Source organism: Diospyros lotus, chromosome 12 (assembly GCF_014633365.1).
Source record: "Diospyros lotus cultivar Yz01 chromosome 12, ASM1463336v1, whole genome shotgun sequence".
Taxonomy (NCBI): domain Eukaryota; kingdom Viridiplantae; phylum Streptophyta; class Magnoliopsida; order Ericales; family Ebenaceae; genus Diospyros; species Diospyros lotus.
This window is the reverse complement of record NC_068349.1, coordinates 32,758,248-32,778,547: the sequence shown is the minus strand read 5'-3', so window position 1 is coordinate 32,778,547 and position 20,300 is coordinate 32,758,248. Positions and strand designations below refer to the sequence as shown.

The 20,300-nt window shown below is 36.7% G+C and overlaps 1 protein-coding gene across 4 annotated transcripts in view; it reads left to right on the top strand.

Moving 5' to 3' along the window:
- The window catches only part of LOC127814284 (uncharacterized), a 159,081-nt gene that overhangs the window by 113,949 nt on the left and 24,832 nt on the right, over positions 1-20,300 (top strand). For 3 of the 4 annotated variants that reach the window (XM_052355701.1, XM_052355700.1, XM_052355702.1), the window contains 5 exons: positions 4,775-4,870; positions 5,899-6,128; positions 9,042-12,568; positions 12,687-12,766; positions 12,934-13,014. In XM_052355701.1, coding sequence (XP_052211661.1) covers positions 4,775-4,870; positions 5,899-6,128; positions 9,042-12,568; positions 12,687-12,766; positions 12,934-13,014 — 4,014 coding nt within the window. The remainder of the gene's footprint in view (positions 1-4,774; positions 4,871-5,898; positions 6,129-9,041; positions 12,569-12,686; positions 12,767-12,933; positions 13,015-20,300) is intronic. The other variant, XR_008026325.1, reaches the window with a different exon arrangement.

Genomic DNA, 20,300 nt, shown 5'->3' with positions numbered 1-20,300 from the left:
TAGATACAGATTTTAGGTTCTTGTACCTTTGTCTCAAGTTCAAGTATCACCTTGTTTTTGTTTTCAACATGCTTTCGAATATATTTTACTGGAGTAGTTGGCAATACATGTTCGTATAACAATATCAGAGCTGTATGCTTACAGCTATTTGAGGTTGAATCTTACTCTACCTACTTTTACAATCCTTGGGATCTGAGTAGCTGTCTGGGACTTGTAAAATATTTAAAATAGTTGGTCCTGCTGCTCGCGCAAATATTTATATAGCTATGGTAACTGAGGTTTAAGTCCCAAATTTGAAGCATATTAGTCATCCGAATTGGCTTAAGGCTTGATAGGTTGTTGTGTTGATATTAATCATCCTATTTTAGTGTTCGATTGTAATTTCTTCGAATTAGTGTTTATAATTCTTACAAGTGCCGGATAATGGTTTACTTTTCATGTTACTACTATTATCATGTACAACTGACATTATCTAGTAACAGGATCATTGACCAGTTTATAATATATCTGTGTAGCTTTGTTTAACATTGTTGGTATGGGACAGCTTTGGCAAACTTGGCAAAGCCATTTAGGATACCTCTTTTGTGGATTAAGCCAAGGAGAGCTTTTAATGTTGTTTTGAATAGAAGAAACCATCTACATATTAAGAAGAAAGTGTGAATAAAATTATCTAATATCCATGTTAGAAGACTTAAATGTAAATAATTCAGAAGTTTTTGGTTTCAAACTTCTTGAAATAAAAAATTTCTGGCATACAAACCATTTACAGTTTTTTTCCTTATTTTTTCAATAAATGAACAACCAAACCAGCGTCTCTATATCTATAGGCAAATATGACTCATCAGATAAATGAATGAATGGAGAAAGACAAGAAAGGGCGTGACCTTAAGAAAACAAAAAAGGAAAGACAATGGATTGCTTAAGACCTTGGATAGAAGGTTCACTCCCTCAAAAGTTTGCTACTCCTCTTCGTAAACAAGTGTCGTAACACAAAAAAAGGTGCAAGTAATTGAACCCATCATTTGGGATTTTGGATTTGAGATTTGAAGTCCCAAATCCAATGTTTGGCTGCCATTTTATAGGAAGGATTTGGATTTGGATTTGGATTTGGATTTGCACTTAAAAATGCAAGGATTTCAAATGAACCCACAAGGGGTGTCATTTAGACTAAAATATCTAATTAAGCATTAATTATAATATATTTTATTCTCATTCATTATTAACAAACATTTATATACTAATATTTATTAAAAAATTTACACATACATATGCATATACATAAGTATATACCTATACAAAAAATATTTATACCTGCATACTACATGTATATATATTTATATATGTATGCACATAGGTACATGTAGGCATATATATAGGCACAAATTATGTACGTATATTTACATATGTATGTAAATATATTTGTTATTATTATTAATACATATATATGTGTATATAATCATATTATATATATGTACTTATGTATATTTATTATACATTATACATATACATATGTTTAATACGAATGCACTTTTTTTTTTTGGCTAAATGAAAGAGGAAGTGATGGGATCAGCATAGCAAGCCCCGCTGAGTGTTATCATTGGGGCATTCTTTCCTAGGGAATGTTCGATTTGAGCCATAGCTAATGTCAAGAAGGTGATTCTGTCACCCAAGCTCCATTGCATTGTGTCAGTCCCTGCATCTACCACTCATTTTGGTGTCATGGGCCTGGGTCATCCCACGAGCAAGATGGGTTTAAGGTTCGAACCCAAACCCTGGGACACAAGAGAACTCCCAAACCACGGAGCTAAACCATGGTGGTAATATGAATGTATTTACATGTATTTTATGTATATATATTAGAATGTTTGAATTTAAATTCTTATCTATAATGGTTATCCATACACGCATATTTCAAAATAATGTCTTCAAATGACAAAATTTGAAATGCAAACATTTCAAATCAGAATTTTTAAATGACATCATTTGAAATACCTCCATCCAAACACAAGCTTACTGATTTTTTCTTTTTTTGACAAGTACATGTATATACAAAATGAAACTGACTTTGATGTGGAGAACCTTATCCAACAAAACCATCGAATGCCTAAAATATTTAACAATAGTTACTTATCCCCCTAAGAAGACAAATAATTAACCATTACTACCCTCCTCCAAAATTAATTTGAAATATTTCTCCCTTTCACGTAAATCCCCCATCAATGTCATCACACCTCTCCTTCAATTTTTAATTTTAAGTTCACTTACCTTGTCTCTGCATGCATGTTCTCATTGTTCGTGATTCCTTCTGATTTGAAAAATGTGAATATGATTTATTGCTATTTTTATATAAGACATACAAAAAGAAACTAAGTATGCTTGTATATTTTCTGCTTTAGATGTAATGCAATTGCTTTATGATCAATATGTTAACTGTTATGCTATGAAATACAGATAGTTTATAGTCATTGTTATTGTTATGATTTATTCTTCACTTTATTTTGAATCAAATATTAATGTATGTAGCATATAATATATACTATATGTATTTTGTTCCTGTCTGTAATTCACTTTTTTGTGTCATGTCCATGCTATATTGTCCTATTTGTGCCTTGTGAAGTGTCTGAGCATACTACAAATGAATTTTCTTTCTTCTGACCTTGTCACGGGTACTGCCAAATGTCCACATCCATCATGATCATTCACCAAACAAATTAGTAGGCCAACCACCCTGAACTCAAATTTTTTTGGCACTTCTTGAGCTTTGCAGAGCCCTCTGCTTGGAGCCCATTGATCAATCACTGGAGGATAACCTTTGAACATCCACTTCTTATCTCTTACCCTGTGGGTAACTCTGAGAACACAATAAAGAAATATTGGTTTGTAAAGCCTGTGAAGTTTATCCTGCGTTAGAGTGATCCACTTTGATTTACTGCCATGTTCAGCCAATGAGGCCCGTTAACTGGGTAGACAGACTATATCTGATCTGTTTAAACAGCTTGAAATCTCTTAAGTCAACAGTCCAGCCCCTAACTGCTATGGAAACCTTAACACTAGTATGCCCCTGTGGAAGGAATAGTAGCAGCATTATGATGAGATCTTGATTTGTCATACCCACAATTTCCCAGATGAGACAAACTTGTTTTGTGTCTTCTCCAATGCTCCATCCTCCTTTGCTATTAGAAATTTGGAGTCACACAGAGCTCTACCATTCTCCGGTCCTGGCCATTAACTCCCCTTCCTCTATCTTAAGGTGAATGAGAACAAAAATATGTTCTATATTCTTTAAGACGAGCATAGCCCCTTACCAAGAATAAGGAAGCTGCTCGAGCTTTGCCTGCCAAAGCTTATTGTAACTTAAATGCATTGCCTATTGCCTATTGTCTATTGCCTATTGCCTATTGCCTGCTCCTTTTCGCCAACATGCATTGGCTGTTGTGACTTAAGTGTCCTCATGCAATGGTGAAAACTAATAACTTGAAGGTACTGAAAACTGAAGCTATTTGAAGGTCTTGGTGCTGAATAATTTAGGCTTTTGATGTTTTAAGTGAAATATTGTAGATAGGAGAAAGGATTAGGGTTGATTTAAGCTTGACATTAAGGGCTTTGAGGCAAAATAAAAGCTGTAAAGTGTATCGCTTGCATACTTTTCTGCGCTGTTCTAAAGACAAGGAGGAGAACAACAAACTAAAAGAGAGGAACAAAAGACCTTAGCTTTGAAGGTTAAGCAAACCTCCAAAATTGAATTATATGGATGGACTAAATGACATATTATTTATAGATTGATACTCTCCTGGTCTTTTTAAGTTTATTTGTTAGATTTTTGAAGAGCAAGTACCTGTCCTATTTGTATTGAATATTTGGCCGCTGAAATATTTTGATTACTCAAAACATTTTAGAGCTAAGTGACCACAAGGCAAATCAGGGGATGGAGCTTGTACTTATTTAATAGGCAACATATGTGGGTTACAATTGTTTGGCTAGGTGTGACATGCTACTAACAAGTGCCTAGAACATGGACAGGAACTTATCTGGCTAAATCCCAAATGTTGTACTTTGAGCCAATATTAGGTTGACTAGAAACATTATTTCAAACAACATATCAAACCTTTATCACACTATGTAGGATTGGCTACATGAATTCTACCTTGCCATTCATGATTATCTACAGCCCCATTTTCTACAAGGACCTTATAACTCATATAATAGCTAAGTGTCTCCTCCAAGATTTTCTTGGTCTTCCTATCTCCTTTGGTTTATACTTTTTCCATTTCATTACTTTTCTCATAGGAGCCTCTATTGGTCTTCTTCTCAAATGACCATACAACTTAATCAATTCTCAGATATCTCATTTTCAATAGGAGTCACTACAATGTTATTACGAATAACCTCATTTCTAATTTTATATTTTCTTATATAGCTGCACATCCATCTTAACATCCCCATTCATGTTACAATCATATTTTGCACATGTTGGTGCTTCACTGCTCAACATTTCGTGTCACACAACAAAGCTGGTCTTTTAGCAGGAGAAACATTAATTCATCCTTAAAAAAATAAAAAATGTATCGAAATATAAACCTACATGAGATGCTACCAAAGGTGAACCAAGTCAATCAGCTATCTGCTGAGCCCTAAAAGAGCTTGTCTCTTGAATATGCTTCATATTGTTGCTATACAGGTGTTATCATGAGAACTGCACACTTGCTACTATCTTTCTTTCCTCATATTTTTCTAATAGATTGAATTTCCTGTTGCTGATCAAAATTTGATTCAGGGATCTCACCATTCCTTAACTCGTGGCCGTGCTGCTCTTAAATATATTATGTTGGCTCTATCAGGGCATGTGGATGATATAATGGCAAAATATAAGGTATTGGATGTTACTTTTGACTTTTTGCACACATTCTTTTTCTGGGTTGTATGCATGTTCTTAAAGATAGGATGGCAACCAAACTACCTTATGGATGTGCAAGTCTTTGTTTTCCTGTCCATTCATTTTAGTTTTATTTTGTTTTTCCTTATCATGGACTCTGTCAGCTACTTAAACTTAATTGTAGCAGTTAGTATGCTCCTCTTCCTCTCTCTCTCTCTCTCTCTCTAAACCCTAAAATTAGCACAACTCATGTAGAGTGCTGTAAGGAAGTAGGAGAGAGGAAATGAAGTAATAGAAAAAACAGAGAGACCGTAAATTAATGAAGTAACATCAAGAGTAAAGAGGATTGGAAAATGGGTTATCCAACATCTCAAATTCAAAAATCTAAAGCTCTTTATTACTTAGAATGTGTAAGTGTGTACATACATATATGTATATATATATATATCCATGCAAAAAGTGAAAATCTAAATTGAGTAGAAAATAAAAATCTCATAACACTCTAATCTTCATAAATCCCTAATTCCTCTTTTTTTGGCCGCTTCTGATCTTCATTGATAAGTAGGACTCATGTAATGTAGAGAGGATTGGAAAATGGGTTATCCAACGTCTCAAATTCAAAAATCTAAAGCTCTTTATTGCTTAGAATGTGTAAGTGTGTACATACATATATGTATATATATATACCCATGCAGAAAATGAAAATCTAAATTGAGTAGAAAATAAAAATCTCATAACACTCTAATCTTCATAAATCCCTAGTTCCTCTTTTTTTGGCCACTTCTGATCTTCATTGATAAGTAGGACTCATGTAATGTAAGAGAGGATAGCTTTTAAACACCTTCATTTACAATCTGACATTGGTGGGGTTATGAAAATTCAGGAAAGATTGAAGATTGAGGATAATATTTTAAGCATAGTTCAAGGAGAAAATGACAATTTAGTCCTTTGTGTGCTAAGTAGCATACCATTTATTCTAACTTAAGATAGGGTTATTATAGACCTCTTTGTCGTGCATGTTTCAGGATGCTAAGCACCGAATTCTCTTTCTTGTGGAGATGCTAGAACCATTCCTTGATCCTGCCACAACCCCCATAAAGAGTACAATTGCCTTTGGGAATGTTTCTTCAGTTTTTCAGGAGAAGCAGGAGCATAATTGTGCAGTTGCACTTAATATAATTCGAACAGCAGTAAGAAAGCCTGTTGTTCTTCCTTCATTGGAATCTGAATGGAGGCGGGGTTCAGTTGCTCCAAGGTAATAGATACTTATATCACATTGGCTCATTTATGCCTGGAATTTCTTAGTGTAAAATGCCATGAAGAATTCTCTTTATATAATTTTAAATGTGTGTATTCAGGTCTTTAAAGCTGGAAAATAATACTTTGCACTGTTTGCTTGCTTATGATATTTATCCTTTTCCTAACGGGTTGGGAATAAGCTATATTGAACTTGAGACATATGCACCAAACAGATGATGTGGCTGATTGGCCCTATAGAAAGCAAAATATACAGATTCGCGAGACCATACCTCTTAATTTGGATAGTAGCCTTCATCAATTAGTGCAGTGCAGTATGATGATAAAATTTACCACCAACAACCCCCAACCACCCCCCCCCCCCCCCAAAAAAAAAAAAAAACCAAGAAATGTGTGTCATGAACCTAGGGTTCATAACAGGTTTAAGAAGTAATTGGGGAGGAATTGAGAGAGTTATTGGGAATTGGAAGGATCCAATTGAAATAAAATCAAGAACAGAATGATGGGAGAGGGAAATTGGATAGAAATGGGAAAGAATTTAGAGAGAAATGAGGGAGAGCAGTAGAGAGAAACGAGAGGGAGATTGAAGAGAATTGTAGAGAGAGAATTAGAGTTTCATTTAATCAATTCAAGCATAATCTCCTCCTCTTACAATAGCCCTTTTATAAGCAAATTTGACTGCTAACTGAATCATAACAACACTCATGTGCTCTTAACAAATTGCAAATATCTCCTAACAAACTATTATAAGCCTATTACAATATTGCCCTTTTATTGCTCCTAAGGTTAAACAGACAGTGAGAATGGGAATTCGTTGAGCCGTTGTTTCTTCAACCAATTCCCATTTTCACTATCTGTTTAATCTCTTTTTCCCTCTTTCTCCTTCTAGGCACATTCCTCTTTGCCTTTGCATTCCTTCTCTTTTGCTTTTCCTGCACTTGTAACATGTTGTCTTCGCAGATCTCCATAGCTGTTCCAAATGGTTGCCACACCTCCAAGAAGACAGCCTTTAAGCTATGCATGTCAGCCTCTTCATCGATCCTTGGCCACCCCTCCCCAATTTCCAATGCAGTGTAAAAATAGGTGCCAACTTGGCTAGTATGATCTAAAGAAACTCCAACCATTTTGGTAGGGTCGGGATCCTCATCCAAATTTTCAACTTCCTGCTCTTGCAAAATGTGGTCTGCACGAATCTTTTTATCCAATTTCCCTTCCTCTTCGAGACCTTGCGCTACCCTTGACAAGTTTACTTCAGTTCCAGCACTCTCTTCCTTAATATTGACTGGATTTTCAGTCAGAACCTCTTGATTCCATGCAAACAATTCAACAACTCCTTCTTCCATGTGTTTGCTGGAAACTCCCTCTATATGAACTGCTCTTTCAACAATATTAGATTGTCCCTTTGCCTTTGCTTCCCTATCAGTCTGTTCATTACAGATTCCCTTTGGATAATGCCATTCACCATTAATATCATCTTTGATGTTGCACTTCTCCTCTGGCTGCTCCATTTTTAGGAATTCCTCCTTGTTAAAACTCCTTATCGAAATGGGTCATAATGTAAGCCATGACATAAAGATAAATCTCACAAATACAAACCAAGTCAAGAGTAAATCTATTGGATGCCATAAGGTTTCAGGGAACTAAATGTCCTAGTGTAATTTGCAAAAAAAATGTTGATGAAGGCCCAGATTGAATAGGGTGTGCTGGGAGGATATCATCATATTAGTCGTGATCTGAATTCTGTGAACCAAATGACTATTCCTAATGATAACCCGGAGAGGTTCAAAAGACAAGGCAGTTGCAGCAGAAAAGTAGTAGAAAGGGAGTGAAAGTATGAAGACAATGCGAAACCAAGGAAGAGAATAGTGAGGAAGAGCTTTAAGAAAAAGTCAAAACTAAGAGAGCTTGCTGCAAGACTTTGCCTAATGGCCATAAAGAAGAAAACCTAAAGAGGTATTTTGGCCAAAAAATAAGTAAACACGGCAATTAATGAGGTAAAGTCAAATTTATGAAAATTTATACTAACAACTTGGTACAGAATGGGAAAGATATATGTGTGCGCGCGCACGCACTAGTTAAAGCAAGAGAAAGAAAAACAAGGAATTTGAGCCAAGTGAAATGGATACAATGCAAAAAACAAAAACTACTAGTAAATGAGGGAGCAATTAAGGAGAGTGCAAGGAGTATTTCTTGCAGTTATTCAATGAGAGTGGAGATACAAGTACTATGTAGGGGCATCTATGAAGAAGATACGAATTACATGTTCTATAGATGCACATTTCCAAACGAAAATAAGAAAGGATTGAAAAAGATAAAAAATGGTAAAGTAGTTGGACCGAATAATATCCTGATGAAAGCATGGAATGCATAGGAGAAGAGGGCATTTTTTGGTTAATGAAATTATTCAATATGATCCTTAAATCCAAAAATATGTTGGACAAGTGGAAGAAGAGCACTTCAGTGCCTACTTATAAGAATAAAGGAGATGCCTAATGTTGTGAAAATTATTGGGGAATCAAGCTAATGAGCCACACTATGAAACTTTTGGAAAGAGTGATTGAGCAAATATAAAGAGGAGAAACAGAAGGATAGATTTAGTAAAAGCTTATGACATAGTTATATGCTTATTGAGATGCCTAAAGTAGTGTTCAACAAAACTAAGATGTAGCTACATAATTCTGAAAGTGTTCAATAAAACCAAACCTTAGCTACATAAATCTGAATCAAAATCCATTTACATATCATGAGATATGAAGCATAGTTAAATACGTTTGTGTTATCTGCTATTATTTGTAAAATTCTGATCTCAAAAAGGGTTATGGGTGTTTCTAAAGTAATCAGCCCTAACATTGAGCAATATGCTGTTTTCTTATAATAATCTGGTAAAGAATTAATGCATTTCTTTCTGCAGTGTACTACTCTCTATACTGGAACCTCGTATGGAGTTACCTCCCGAAGTTGACCATTGCAAGTATCCTGTATCTGATCCTTTGGCCCAGGAAACAGCAAATGTTCCAGCTCTCTCTTCTGCACCTCGCTTTGGAGGAGCTTCTTCAAAATCTAATGCCCAAGAACTCGCTGATGGGAAGAAAGATATTTCTGATACTGATGCAAAAATGGATATTTTGGAAGATGTCAATCTTCTCTTTGCACCATCTGAATTAAGGAACATGGCATTGGCATCTATTTCGGGCAGTCTAGAGAGGGGCTCTGATTTGAAGCGTGGAAATGTCATGAGAGGAGAGAAAAATATTGTTGAGAAAAAAATCAATAATCTGAGAAACAATGGGATGATATTAGATTCTGATTGTCCTGTTGAGTACTTCGATTTGCATTTAGACTGGTTCCAGCTTTTGAACTACCGTGATAGTGAGTTGAGGGCTTCTGAGTTTCGTCGTTTGGCCTTAGATTTACATTCTCAGCATGAGATTACTCCTGAGGGTCATGATGCTGCTATAGATGCTTTGCTTTTGGCAGCAGAGTGCTATGTTAATCCCTTCTTTATGATGTCTTTGACAGACACTAAAAAGACTGTTAACAGGATGAACTTTGACCAGAAGAAAAGTACTGAAAAATATGAGCGTTCAGATCTCCAGTGTGTTTCAAAAAAGAATGCTAAAGAGTTGGAAACAGTAGCTCGTCTTGAAAGCAGAAGAGACAAAATTGTTCTTGAAATTTTGCTTGAGGCTGCAGAATTGGACAGGAATTATCGGAAAACGTTGTCAGATGGGCAACTGCATTCCTTGTATGCAGAAGATAATGAAGAATTCATTAATTTGTCTCAACATGATACTTTATCTTCAGATGCTATCACCTTGGTTCGACAAAATCAAGCACTGTTGTGCAGTTTTCTGATTGAGCGCTTGCAGAAGGAGCAACAGTCAATGCATGAAATTCTAATGCAAAGTCTTTTATTTTTGTTGCAATCAGCAACTAAGTTGTTCTGCTCACCTGATAGTGTAATTGATATCATATTGGGATCTGCTGAGTACCTTAATGGAGTGCTTACATCCTTATATCATCAGTCCAAGGAAGGAAATTTGCAGTTGGATCCAGCAAGGGTACATGAGGTACATCGTCGTTGGATGCTTCTTCAGAGGCTGGTAATTGCGTCAAGTGGTGGTGATCAGGGGCCTGAGTTTTCAGTTAATATCAATAATGGATTTCGGTTTGCAAATTTGATTCCTGCTGCATCTTGGATGCAGAAGATACCTAGATTTTCTTCTAGTGGTTCACCACTGGTTCGGTTTCTTGGATGGATGGCTGTATCTCGTATTGCAAAAGAGTATCTGGAGCAGCGCCTCTTCCTAGTTTCAGATCTGTCTCAGCTAACATATCTGTTGTCTATTTTCTCTGATGAGCTTGCATTATTAGATAAGATTGTTGAAGAGAAAGACAAGAACAAGTCTGGACAACCAGTAGCTAAAGAAGTTGAAAACACTGAAAGAGATTCTGAACTTCCTGGTCAACAGTATGCAGACCAAACTTTCCAAGCTGTGTACCCTGAGATAGGTCAGTTCTTCCCTAGTATGAGAAAACAATTTGAAACTTTTGGAGAAACTATCTTGCAGGCCGTAGGATTGCAGTTGAGATGCCTTTCCTCTGGTCTTGTGCCAGATTTGTTGTGTTGGTTCTCTGATTTATGTTTGTGGCCATTTTCCCAGAAAGAAAATAGCCATCTTTTGACCCAAAATAATTTGGATCATTTTAAAGGTTTTGTTGCTAAGAATGCCAAAGCAATCATCCTATATGTATTTGAAGCCATTGTTGCTGAGCACATGGAAGCTATGGTGCCTGAAATGCCAAGAGTGGTGCAAGTGCTTGTGTCCTTATCTAGAACCTCATACTGTGATGTGCCATTTCTAGATTCTATATTGCATTTGCTAAAGCCTATCATCTCATATTCTCTACATAAGGTATCTGATGAGGAAATACTTTTGATGGATGACTCCTGTCTCAATTTTGAGTCCTTGTGCTTCAATGAGCTTTTTTCTAATATTAGACACCCTAATGAGAATGGAGGAACTGCAGGGGAAACTGTACATTGCAGTGCATTGACCATTTTCATTTTAGCTTCTGTTTTTCCCGATCTATCCTTCCCGCGTAAAAAGGAAATTTTACAGGCTCTCATCATCTGGGCCGATTTTGCTACTTCTGAGCAGACAACTTATTTTCATGATTACCTTTGTGCATTTGAGACTCTAATGGCGAATTGCAAAATCTTGCTTGTTGAGACTTTAAGAGTCCTTGGTATTATCCCGGTTGAAGTTCCCCTTTATTTTGATGTAAGCACTGCTATACCCTCTGATAATTGCTCAGAGGCCCATTCAATGTTTCTCAGTGATATTAGCCTGAGCCCTTCTCCATCTGAGTTGTCTGTAAAACTTGAAACTAACAACTATGATGGCATGACCCCGCATCAAAAAGTTAGTCATTTATCTGTTGAACAAATAGAGGATTTCTCGAAATATTTGGAGGCTCTCATTTCCAAGCTTAATCCAACTATTGACCTCTGTTGGAAGATTCATCATCAACTGGCGAAGAAGCTAACTCTAATATCAGCACACTGTTATATTTACTCAAGGTGCTTATCTTCAATTTCACACAATGCTTTGATTTCAGCTCAGGTTGAGGATGAGAGCAACCTTCCATCTAAATCAGTCAACCAGTCCACAGAGCACTGGAGGATTGCTCTTGAAGGATTTGCTGAAATGATTATGGGACTACAAGAAGTCCATTGCTGGGAAGTTTCATCTGTGATGCTTGATTGTCTACTCGGAGTCCCTCAATATTTTTCTCTGGACAGTGTGACTGGTACAATATGTTCTGCAATAAAGAACATTTCTTGCAATGCACCCAAAGTTGCCTGGCGCTTGCAGACTGATAAATGGTTGTCATTTTTGTTTGCAAGAGGCAACCATGCTCTACATGATGGAAAAAATCATTTTGGTAATTTGTTTTGTGCAATGCTTGGTCATCCAGAACCTGAGCAGCGCTTTATTGCCCTTAAGCACTTGGGAAGACTTGTAGGCCAAGATAAGTCCAGTGGAACAGGATTACTATCTTCTGCCTCTCCTGACAACATTTTAGTTTCAATTTCTGAGCTAGTTCTGAAACCTCTGGTTTCAAATACATGGGACCAGGTAGCAGTAGTGGCATCTTCGGACACATCCTTACTTCTAAGGATCCATGCAATGGTTCTTCTTGTTGACTATATTCCTTATGCTGAGAGGCATCAATTACAATCTCTTCTTGCATCAGCTGACAGTGTTCTTCATGGTTTGGGAAGATTTGTACCCTCAACATGTGATGGCCCAATGGTACAACTTTCATTAGCACTCCTTGCCAGTGTTTGCCTGCACTCACCTGTTGAAGATATTACTCTGATTCCTGAAAGTGTTTGGAGAAATATTGAAAGTTTAGGAATGTCAAATACTGGTGAGATTCTGCTCATCTAATGTCAACGCTACCTAGTGTGAAGAATATAAGCCACTATACATGTTCAGTTATTGTCTTCCCACCACCTGATCCTACCCTATTGATTTTGTTCATGTAGGACGCAGGTGTGGGGATCTTGAGAAAAAGGCTTGCCAAGCTTTGTGCAGGCTGAAACATGAAGGAGATGATGCTAAAGAGGTCAGTAGTAGTTTACGAATTTTTAAGATATGATACTTTCTCCATGGCACCTAATATCTAATTGGGTGATAAAGTGTCATTGTTTAAACTATGCTTGGGCTTGAAGAAGTGAAATGCCTAATTGTACTGACCTTTAATGTACACTAAATCACATTTTTGCATGTAAGAATCTGAAAGATGTGCTCTCCTCAAGTTCTTTCAAGCAACCAATCCCAGATTTTGGAAGTACACGTGAATCAGTTCTTCAGGTAAGAAATATTACTGCCCCAATGTAGAGCAATTTAGATGCCAACATTGTTTGGTATTGCTGTAATTTTGGTTACATTACCATCCCTTTTACTCAATTAGTGATAAGAGACTTTATACTCCAATACAGCTTGATCTTCTGTTTTTGTTCTGATGGCCTGATATGTGTATTCTGCAATTTACATCTTGAAAGGCATGTTATATTGGAAATCTGATTTGTTTGTGCTGGCATATAATAATAATAATAATAATTGTGATGTTTTGAGAGAAAAATGTTGTGTCTTATTCACAATGTGGTATATCTATATATACTAATAAGGTACAACCCTATCTCTAATATATATATATATATTATTTGTACAACACTATACATAATATACTAATTCTAACACTCCCCCACAAGCGGATGCATATATATCATATGTGCCTAGCTTGGTACAAATACAGGCAAATCGTGGACCCCGTAACGCCTTGGTAACATAGTTGTTAAAGGCGCGCTTAGGCGCAAGGCGCCAGTTCAGCACCTCGCCTGGGCTGAGGCGAGGCGATTTCAACGAGACCCTCGCCTTGCACGGTGAGGCACCGAGGCGAGAGGCGTGCCTCATGAAACTTAATGAAACTTAGATTTTAATTAAAACCTGGGTAGCCCAATTCCTCCTCTCTTCTCAGTTCCAGCATGTATACATTACAACATATTTACATTTCTTTAGTTTAAATAAATGTCCACATTTTATTTTATTTATATTTTACCTTTCATTTACTTTAATACATAAATGTAAATAAGAAAGTACCCCTCCATTTGGATTCAATAAAAATATCTAAAAAATCAAAATCCATAATAATAAAAAAATAAAATTTTGGTTTTAGTACAAACTCGGGATTTAGCAATTTTACCACCCTCAAAATACATATCTACTATTTCTTGAAAAAATCATTTTAACAACAATGAATATTAGCTATCAAAATATCGGGAGATAGTTTTTCAAAATTAAAACATTTTCTTATATGTCTCCTTATAATACCCTAATCTTCCAAACTTAGAAAAATAGCATTTTTAAAATGAAAACATTTTCTTGATTGTGGACTTGTAGTGTTTATATGTCTGTTTAAAACTTTGCATGATAATTGGTACTTGTTTGAGTTTGAGATTTTAAGTTTGAACTTGATGATGTTTCTAGTTTAGAATCTGCATGATGAATAAATCAACTTTGATAATGTTAGTTTAGAATTTGAAAATAATGAATCATTAATAATATGCATGTGTTATTATTGATAATTTGATAGTTTTTTTTTTTATGATTTTACAAGATTTTGAGTTTTTTTTCTAAAAGGTGTGCCTCGCTTCGCAAAGGCGTGCCTCAGGCTCCAGGACCCTTTGCGTCTCACGCCTTTCAGAACTATGTTTGGTAAGAAGATCAGCCAACTGATCATTAGAGCCAACAAATGACGTATTAATCTCTCTAGAAATCAATTTTTGTCTCATAAAGTGATAATCTATCTCTATATGTGTGGTCCACACATGAAAAACTAGATTAGAGGCAATATGAAGAGCCGTCTAATTATCACAAATAAGTTGCATAAGTACTTGTTGAAATATTCAAAGATAATACCTTAATCTATGATTAAGATAAAGCTCCATCTTTCCTAAATTCTAGGAGGAGATAGAATCTTATCTACTTCCCTAAAAATTAGGAGATTAGTTATATCTATGTTGTTGTATTTTTAAATAGTTTTCTATTTGTATTTAAATTCTTAGATTTTAAGATCTCTTGTTTATTTAAACTCCTCATGGAGTATTCAATAGATTATTGAGGAAGTACGGTTTCTTCCGATTTCTCCAATCCAAGGTTTATTTTCACTGCTCTTTTGTTGTTTTTAACATGGTATCAGAGCCTTCATTCTGCTCTTAAACCTTTGCCAAGCCTTCATTGCACTCGATTTTTTTTTCAGTCATTGCCTTCTCTTGATCCCGAGGCCTTTATTACCTTCTCTTGATTCCTTAATCACCAAGGATGTCAGCAATCTTGGATGTTAATCCGGGTCTTCTTACTGGAGAGTCAGAACCGGATTCGATTACCGGTATACCTGGAAGTGCGGGCAACTTCTCTGGAACCAGCAGTGGAGAATTGCCTGGAATGCAGGTTTCCTATAGATTAGACGGTAGAAATTACCTCCAATGGGCGCAGCTTGTTCGAACCTTCCTCAAAGGGCGAGGAAAACTAGGACACCTCACTGCCTCACCCCCGAAGACCACTGATCCAGTTTTTCCGGCTTGGGATATTGAGGATTCTCTTATCATGTCATGGCTGTGGAATGCCATGCAACCCGAGGTTAGTAAGAATTATATGTTCCTAGATTCGGCTAAGGCTATTTGCGACACCATTAAGCAGATTTATTCCAAGGTACAAGATGTATCGGTAATCTTTGATATCAAAACAAAGATTAATAGTACTCGACAAGCATCTCTAACAGTTACTGAGTATTTTAACAAGATGAATGGGCTTTGGTTAGAGCTAGATCAATATCAGGAGATAAAGATGATATGTAGCAATGCTGCAGCCACTCTTAGCTGGATTATTGAGAGAGATAGGATTGTTGAATTTCTTGTTGGGTTAAATACTGAGTTTGATCAAGTAAGGATTCAAATCCTTGGTAGGGAGAAGCTACCCTCCCTGAATGAAGTTTTCGCTGTGGTTAGAAGTGAAGAAAATCGAAGGGGTGTTATGCTCAGTGATAGAGGAACAGAAGGATCAACCATGACTACCACAAAGAAGGATGGAGCACATTTTAAGATGGGAAAAACAGAGGCAAATGAAAATCGTGAAGGGCTTTGGTGTAGTTTTTGCAACAAGCCTAGGCATACTCGAGATTATTGCTTCAAACTTCATGGTAAGGAGGCTATGTTGAAAAAGATGGGCGGTTTTAAAAATATGACAGCACCAAAGCAGGCCTACATATCATCCAAAGAAAACGAAGAAGGAGGAACAATGAGTAAGGCAAAATCAGCCCCAGGTACTGAGATTGCACAACTTGATGGTGAGGAAATTAACAAACTTAAGGCTCTTCTTAAGACTATCAATGATGGAAACTGCACTTTCGCCCGGCAAGGTAATTATGTACATTTGGTATCTCTTAATGCCTTTAAAACTGATAAGAATGACATTTGGATCTTAGATTCAGGAGCCACTGATCACATGACCCCTAATCCATTGGTTTTTGACACTTAGAACCTATTGTTACCTCCAAATGAATTACCATTGCTAATGGAACTTCGGTTTCCATTAAAGGTCAAGGAACAGTCACTTCAGCCCAAGTATTACCCTTAAACAGGTCCTACATGTGCCCAATTTATCTACCAATCTTGTGTCCATTCATAAACTTACTGATGATCTAAATTGTCGTGCCAATTTCTCTCCTAATGTGTGTGAATTTCAGGCCTTGAAAACCGAGAAGATGATTGGTGCAGCTAGGAAACAGCATGGGTTGTACTATCTGGAGAAAAGGGGAGGCTATCCTTTGATTGAAAACCGATCCTTTAAGGCTCCTGGATTCTCTCAGTTTACTTCTAATTCTACTGCTCATGTTTGGCTGCAACATTACCGACTTGGTCACCCTCCGTTTCCCCTTCTAAAAACCATGTTTCTTTCCTTATTTCAGTCCCTAGATCTTAGTAAATTTCAGTGTGAGGTATGTGCTATTTCCAAGCATCATCGAGTGTCCTATCCATTTAGCAATAAGAAGTCATCTAAACTTTTTTTTTTGTTGTTCATTTCGATCTATGGGGACCCTCTAAAATACCAAATTGTTCGGGGGCCTGATGGTTTATTTCATTCATTGATGATTGTACTCGAATGATTTGAATTTTCTTATTAAAAGATAAAGCTGCCATGAGCACCATTTTGCCATATTTTTGTAAGCTCATCTCCACTCAATTCAATTGCACAATTTAGAAATTCCAAACTAATAATGCAAAGGATTATGTTAATAATCACTTACACCAATTCTTTCAACAAGAAGGGATACCGGATACTTCATGAATCTTCGTGTGTCCATACTCCACAACAAAATAGAGTTGCGGAACGGAAGATGAGACACCACCTTAATGTTGCTTGCAGTCTCCTCCATCATCATAAAGTGCCTAAAAATTTCTAGGGGAAAGCTACTCTTACAGCAGCCTATTTAATAAATTGAGTACCCTCAAAAACCTTAGACAATCAAACTCCATTCCAGCTCCTTTCTACTTATTTTCCAGACCTCAATCTACATTCACCTCTTCCACTAAAGGTCTTTGGGTGTGTTTCTTTTGTTTATATTCCCAAACAAAACAGAGACAAACTTGATCCTAAGGCCTTAAAGTGTGTTTTCCTAGGATATTCTCCTACCCAAAAAGGATACAAATGTTATCATCCCACTACAAAGAAATTTTACATTTTCAAGGATGTTACATTTGTTGAAACCCAACCTTTATTTCCTTCACATCAAACTGGTCGCCAGGGGGAGTGTTTAGATGGTGACCAAACTGTTGGGGTTGGGGAAGATGTCTTTCAAGCTCTATCTCGGCTTCCTATCTCTCCGCTTTCTTCTTCTCAATCTGGGCCTCCCTCATCTCAACCAAATAACAACAGTGAGCATATGGGTCCCCCCCCCCCCCCCCCCCCCTTCTCACATTGTTCAGTCCAACCAACAGCCCTTAGGTCGGTTCAAGGGATCTCCCTATGTTTTCAAAAGAAGAAGACAGCCTACTTTGGACTCCCAGCAAGCACCATTAATCTGATCCTAGTCAAGGTAAGGAATTTATACAACCTTCTATTGCAAAAAATGACTCTCAGCTCTCAATTTCAGACTGCCCTAATCCTCTTAACCCAAGTTATGATGATTTAGATCTGCCTATTGCTGTTAGGAAGGGTGTTAGAAGCTGTACCCAACATCCCTTAACTAATTTCTTATCCTACCATCGGCTGTCTCACAAACACAAAGGGTTCCTAGCATCTTTGGATTCAATTGTCATTCCTAATTCAGTAGAAGAGGCTCTAAGAGATCAGAATTGCAAGCAAGCCATGATGGAAGAAATGGGAGCCTTAAAGAAAAATCAGACTTGGGAAATAGTAACAAGACCAAGAGGAGTTATGCCAGTAGGCTGCAAATGGGTATTCAATGTAAAATACAAAGCTGATGGAACATTGGATAGGTACAAGTCAAGATTAGTAGCCAAAGGATATACCCAATCCTATGGCATAGACTATTTTGAAACATTCGCACAAGTGGCTAAGATGGCAACAGTAAGAATTCTAATCTCTTTGGCGGCATTCTTTGGATGGACACTACAACAATTTGATGTTAAGAACGCCTTTTTACATGGAGACCTAGAAGAGGATGTTTTCATGGAGTTGCCTCCGGGATTTCAAGAAATAGAAAAAGGAAAAGTATGCAGGCTCAAGAAAGCTCTCTATGGACTCAAACAGTCCCCTAGGGCTTGGTTTGGCAGGTTCTCTAAAGCCATGAAAACTATGGGATATAATCAAAGCCGAGGTGATCATACACTCTTCATGAAACATTCAAGGGATAGGAAAATTACAGCTTTGTTAGTATATGTGAATGACATAATTGTGACATGAGATGATGAGGAAGAACAAATGCTGCTAAAAAGAAACCTAGCCCACGAATTTGAAATCAAGGATCTTGGTATTCTCAGATATTTCCTGGACATTGAAGTGGCCTACTCTAAGGATGGTATCTTTCTATCTCAACGTAAATATGTTTTGGATTTACTTACTGAAACAAGGCTTACAGGAGGCAAGGGATCCAGTGTCCCAGTAGAACCTAATGGAAAACTATGGCAGAATCCTGACAGTCAACCAATTGACAAAGGAAGATATCAAAAGCTAGTGGGCCGATTGATATATCTCTCACATACTAGACCTGATATTACATTTGCTGTTAGTCTTGTGAGCCAATTCATGCATAACCCAACTGAAGAGCATATGCAAGCTGTAAGAAAGATACTTGGATATCTCAAGACTAATCCAGGTAGGGGTCTATTGTTCAGAAAAGGAAAGGAATTAGATGTTAAAGGCTTTACATATGCTGATTATGCAGGATCTATCAATGATAGAAGATCAACCACAGGATATTGCGTATTCCTAGGTGGGAATCTAGTGTCATGGTGGAGTAAGAAACAGAGCATTGTGGCTAGATCAAGTGCAGAATCAGAATTTAGGGCTATGGCCCTTGGGATATGTGAATTGTTGTGGCTAAAAATTATTCTAGAAGACTTGAAGATAAAAACTCAATGAGTAATTGAGTTGTCTTGTGATAACAAATCTGCTATAAGTATTGCTCATAATCCAGTTCAGCATGACAAGACAAAGCACATTGAAATAGACCGATACTTTATCAAAGAAAAATTGGATGCAGGAATAATCAATATTCCTCATGTTTCATCTGAGGAACAGGTAGCTGATATATTCATAAAAGGTTTGGCAGCAAAGAGGTTTGAGAATCTAATATGCAAGCTTGGAATGATAAATATCCATTCCCCAGCTTGAGGGGGAGTGTTGAAATATTCAAAGATAATACCTTAATCTATGATTAAGATAAAACTCCATCTTTCCTAAATTCTAGGAGGAGATAGAATCTTATCTATTCCCCTAAAAATTAGGAGATTAGTTATATCTATGTTATTGTATTTTTAAATAGTTTTCTGTTTGTATTTAAATTCTTAGATTTTAGGATCTCTTGTTTATTTAAACTCCTCATGGAGTATTCAATAGATTATTGAGGAAGTACGGTTTCTTTCGATTTCTTTAATCCAAGGTTTATTTTCACTGCTCTTTTGCTGTTTTTAACAATACTAAATCTCTAAATTTCAATTCTATGAGAAGTTGCTTGAGCCAAATCAACTCACATGTGGCTAAAGCAATAGCTTGATATTCCGCTTCTGCGCTAGATCTAACCACAACATTTTGCTTCTTACTTTTCCAAGATATCAAATTTCCTTCAATTAGGATACAGTAACCTGAGATAGAGCGTCTATATGTGGGACAACTAGCCCAATCTGCATCAGTATATCCAACAACCTACTTGTGTCCTTTGTTCTCAAACAATAAGCCTTTACCATAAGTACTTTTAAAACGTGCCAGTGGCTATCACGTGGGGAGTCCAAGAACTAACTTATCACACTAACAGCAAAAGAGATGTTTGGCCGTGTGATAGTGAAATAATTAAGCTTCCCAACTAGTTTTCTATATCGCCAAGAAAACATAATAATTAGCTTCACTTCTACTCATAC